The sequence below is a fragment of the Parasteatoda tepidariorum genome, chromosome 7 (genome assembly GCF_043381705.1).
Source record: "Parasteatoda tepidariorum isolate YZ-2023 chromosome 7, CAS_Ptep_4.0, whole genome shotgun sequence".
Taxonomy (NCBI): Eukaryota; Metazoa; Arthropoda; class Arachnida; order Araneae; family Theridiidae; genus Parasteatoda; species Parasteatoda tepidariorum.
The window spans coordinates 26,354,430-26,359,018 of record NC_092210.1 but is presented as its reverse complement, the minus strand read 5'-3'; the positions used below and the strand labels follow the sequence as shown (position 1 = coordinate 26,359,018).

The following is a 4,589-nucleotide window of genomic DNA, read 5'->3' as shown; positions in this document are numbered from 1 at the left end:
AGTTTTTTTCGAATTGTCAAACACGGTAGAAACTGTACGCAATGTTTCCACTTTGAATACAGATTTCTTCCTACCTTTAATCATTATAGAAGTACCATATTATAGAATATAGAAGTACTATATTAAAGAATATAGTATTTCTATAATATAATAATTATTAATTAATTATTAATTGTCGTGCAATAATTATTGAATATTTATAATATATAATTACACTTTTATAGTAGAAAATTTTTATACGCATAATATATTTAAAATACATAATTCCTTTGAAATAGAACAATTTATCCTCAATTTTAAGGTGTATAAAATTTGAAAACTAAATGTAATATTGCTTTCTTTTGAAAATAGAAATTGAGAATTTAAATATACTTTAGCTAAGAGCGGTAGTTGTAATTACATTATGCGTATCATGCTAGTTTGCAGCAAATAATTATAAAAAAAAAATAGTTATAGAAATTCTTTCGGATCGCCAAACACGGCGAGAAACTACGAGCGCGATGTTCCCACCTTACCTTCAAATTTCTTCCTACCTTGAATAATTATAATAGAAGTATTTACTTCGTGCGCCACCTATCTGAAACAGGGGTAAATCTTCTCCTAATCCGACGACTCAAGATACAACAAGTAGTTGGGCGTTCGAGGCAGAGCTGTAGGTTCAAGCGTCCCGAACAGTCCTCTATATTCCTTCATTTTTTTTTTATACATAGTGACCCAAGGATCTCATAACAACTTTATAACAATTTGTTCGAAAGAGTCTCGAATTCGAAGACGTCCGCTGCAACTGAAAGCAGTGTTTTTTCTGCTTTAGGTTCGCAGCTTGACAATTTATTTTTGTGTGTTGTGACTAGTAGTTGAGTTTGTTCTTTTATTTTCGTTTTCAAAATAGAATGACGTCTAACATGGCAAGACATAAGACGAAAGCCGCACCCCCTGTCCCCCCGAGCCGCCGCACAAATTCGGTGACGGGTTCGGTGTCCGACGCTCGGGCCAAGACCATCCTAAAGGAAGCCGTGGATGCTGTAGTCAACAGCTTCGCAAAACATACTCATGGATATGGCAGAGGTAGGTGGTGAAGTTACTTTTCATGTTAATACAGATTAATTGTTTATTTAGTACTATTCATCAAATGCAATACAAAGATACGAAAAAATAATTTCAAATTTGTAAAAGTTTTGAATCAATTGAGGTAAAAAAAGCGACCATGATCAAAATTTTAATGATTAAAATCTAAATTTTATTGAAAGCAACATTTTAAAAATCCCAAATAGTAAAATTTCTTATGAAAAACTATGCGTGTTTCGATCACTTTCATCAGTAGGATAAATGTACACATGGTGTCACTTTGATATTTAATTTATCCTACTGATGAAGGTGTACTAATGTGATACCGAAATGTAATCTAATTAATACGCATTTCGATCACCTTCATCAGTAGGATAAATGTACTTTTGGTGTCACATTGTTCGGATACTTAACCTACTGATGAAGGTGTACCAATGTGACACCGAAGCGTGCATAGGTTTTAACAAAATATTTTACTATATGCGATTTTTAAATGTTGTCTTGAATGAAATTTAATTTCATTCAAAAAGGATTACTCCCGTAATTTTATTTAAAACTTATTTGAATGGATTTGATTTATTTAATTTTACTTATTGTTGCACATTCGTCTACCATTATAAACCCCTTTGAAGAACAGGTTAGAGAAAGATATCACAAAGATTCATTCACGTTTACGAATGTATTAGAGATACCTGCCTTATGTATTAGAGTTGGAACCGTATATGATTATCATAACATTTCTATGTATGTTTAAGTTATCTATATAGTGGTCAAAATCATTTGAAATGAAATTTTGTCAGAGTTGGAACCGTATATGATTATGTTACAGTTATATGTATAGCTATCTATTTGTAATAGTGGTCAAAATCATTTGAAATGAAACTTGATCAGATAATGAAATAGAAACGCCTGAATTTTGATATCACGTTAAATAAAAAATAAGAAATATCTCGCATCTGTGATTCAAAAAGACATTAAGAGCTGGTAGGTAAAGCAATTTAAGATTTAATTTTTAAAATTAAGACTCTTATGCTAAAATATAAAAAATATTTCTCAATTGCCGTACAAGTTAGCACCTATGGACATCTGTTTCTTAAAATATTCCACATTAGTTGCGATAAATTGAAAGTTTCATCTTGAATAGTTGGTAGTTATGATCATCTTATTGGGGAAAAATTTGCAAGTCACTTTTGAAATTTTAGAAGAAAAAATTGGTAGAATAATTATCTTGATTTGAACTATAATCGAAGAGAAATATAAACACAAGACTTTAATTATACTGCGAAATAATCTTTGTCAAAAAACTAGTACTTAATTATAAAATTCTAAAGACACTAATTTTTAAAATCGAAGTAGCAATTAAAATAAGAAGCAATCCCATGTATTTAATTGTCTTGTTCGTCAACTTTTTAATCTGTTAAGTTTTTTTTGTTCGTGCTTTATCAGTGTTCTTATAATGAGGTCTTCAATTTTTAAAAAAGAATAATGATTTGTTTATTGTTTTAGTTACTACTTTAATTTTAAATTGTTGCAAAATGAAGGTTTTCGAATTTAAGTTGCATACTTTTCAGTTATGGTTATGAATGTTTTGTGGCAGTTACAATTGTAATAGCGGAGTTGAGCTAACAAATGTTTGCTGCCTGAACGGAGTAGTTCATTTAACGCAAGCATTTCACGGGTGTAAATTTTCTTCAAAAGAAAAAAAAAATTAAATATTTTAAGAATGTTCAAGGAAAAAAAGGATTATATTTGCACTATAATATAAGCAAGTCGGAACAGGGTCAGAGATGCCGATTTCCTCCGGATTGTAAAAAAAATATTTTCTAGTGGTAACGAAATGTAAGTTATTTTTAGTTTGGTATTTTTCATTTTAAACAATTTTTCCACCACTACATATCAAAAATTCAAAGTATCATAAGAAATGCAACTTCTCGTGATGACTGTTTTGAAAAGTAAAAGTATCCTTATACTGGAAGTTTTGCTATTTAATTCGCTACAAATTTATTATAACTTTTGATGAGAAGTTGGTATCCCTGCCGTGTTTAAGCTTCAAATAAATAGTTAAAAAAAATAGTGTTGTTTTGACGCTATTATATACACCATATTTTTCAGCATTTTAGCATTGAGAAAAATATCTATTCCAGTGGTAAAGAGCTAAGGCCGCAATGTTTAAAATAAATAGATTTTTTAATGAAATTTTTTTCGGAGTTGATCCCTTGAAAATTTTCTGGAGTTAACCCATGAAATATATATCCCAGTGGTAAGGAATTGAAGCTGGAATGCTTAAAATAAATAGATTTTTCAAAAAATAAACATGAAACATTGCTGATCACCAAATTAATTCGACACCTCGAACACATGTAATGAGTTATGTTGTTTTTTTGGTTGAAATACATAGCATTTAAGTGACTCCTAAAAAGGCTGTTTTTTTTTACTGCTTAGGTGATATACTAACTATCACTTTAACAATTTTAAGGGATCCTTGGACACCCTAAATTTTTCAAGTCGAGCTTTGTATATGTTTAAATTTTTTCTATTTAGTCGTTGGCAGATATACTAACTACCACTTTAACAATTTTAAAGGATTCCTGGACACCCTAAATTTTTCAAGTCGACCTTTGCATATGTTAAAAATTTTTCTATTTAGTCGTAGACAGAATTAATTCAAATCAATAATATTTAAATAGCATTTAAGAGGTTCTTAAAAAAGTAAGCTTCTACTGCTTAGATGATATGCTAACTACCACTATAAAAATTTCAAAGGATCACTAAACGCTTTGATTTTTTTAAATTTCATTCCTAAGTCAATTTTTTTTTTATTTAGTAGTAGACAGAATTTTTGTAATTCAATGAGCATTTAAGTAATATTATTATTAAGTACCATTTAAGTGGTTCCTAAAATGTAAGTTTCCATTGCTTAGATAATATGCTAACTAGCACTATAACAATTTCAAGGAACCACTGGAGGCCCGGTTTTTTTTAAATTCGTTCTTCATCTGTATGTCTAAATATTTTCTATTTAGTGGTGGACAGAATTCTTTCAATTTAATTTATTAAAGTATTTACACATAATATACGCTTCTACTGTAAAAAGTATTTTCTGGATCCATAAAAATTCTGTAATAGTTGGAGGAAAGGTATGCATCACATAAAATGTCAAGACTTAGAATAATGTTCAATATAAACATATATATGATAATCATCTTTGATGATAATTATCAAATACGTTAATTATCGAATACGATAACATCGCTATTAGTATACCGCTTTGTAAAATGGTGATGGTTTATCTAGTTGCTTTTAATATATCATGAGCACAGCAGTGCAGGCGTAAAACTACCATAAATATTCATTTTACAACAATACACATTTAGGTAGTAAATAAAAAGTAATTAAATATCTATTCCATTGCAGTGTTTAATTCTTTTTACGGCTCAGGGTTTTACATGTTTGATTTATTTACTCAAGCTATAATTTTAACTATATTTTATTCTATAATTAATTTTATTTTAATATAATATATA

General features: G+C 29.2%; 1 protein-coding gene across 1 annotated transcript in view; it reads left to right on the top strand.

Annotated features, from left to right (window-relative positions):
- Positions 1 to 581: 581 nt before the first annotated feature.
- Positions 582 to 4,589, top strand: part of LOC107456324 (Limb expression 1 family member lowfat) — a 171,568-nt gene continuing 167,560 nt past the window's right edge. The window contains exon 1 of the mRNA XM_021144480.3: positions 582 to 1,065. Coding sequence (XP_021000139.1) covers positions 891 to 1,065 — 175 coding nt within the window. The 5' untranslated portion in view covers positions 582 to 890. The remainder of the gene's footprint in view (positions 1,066 to 4,589) is intronic.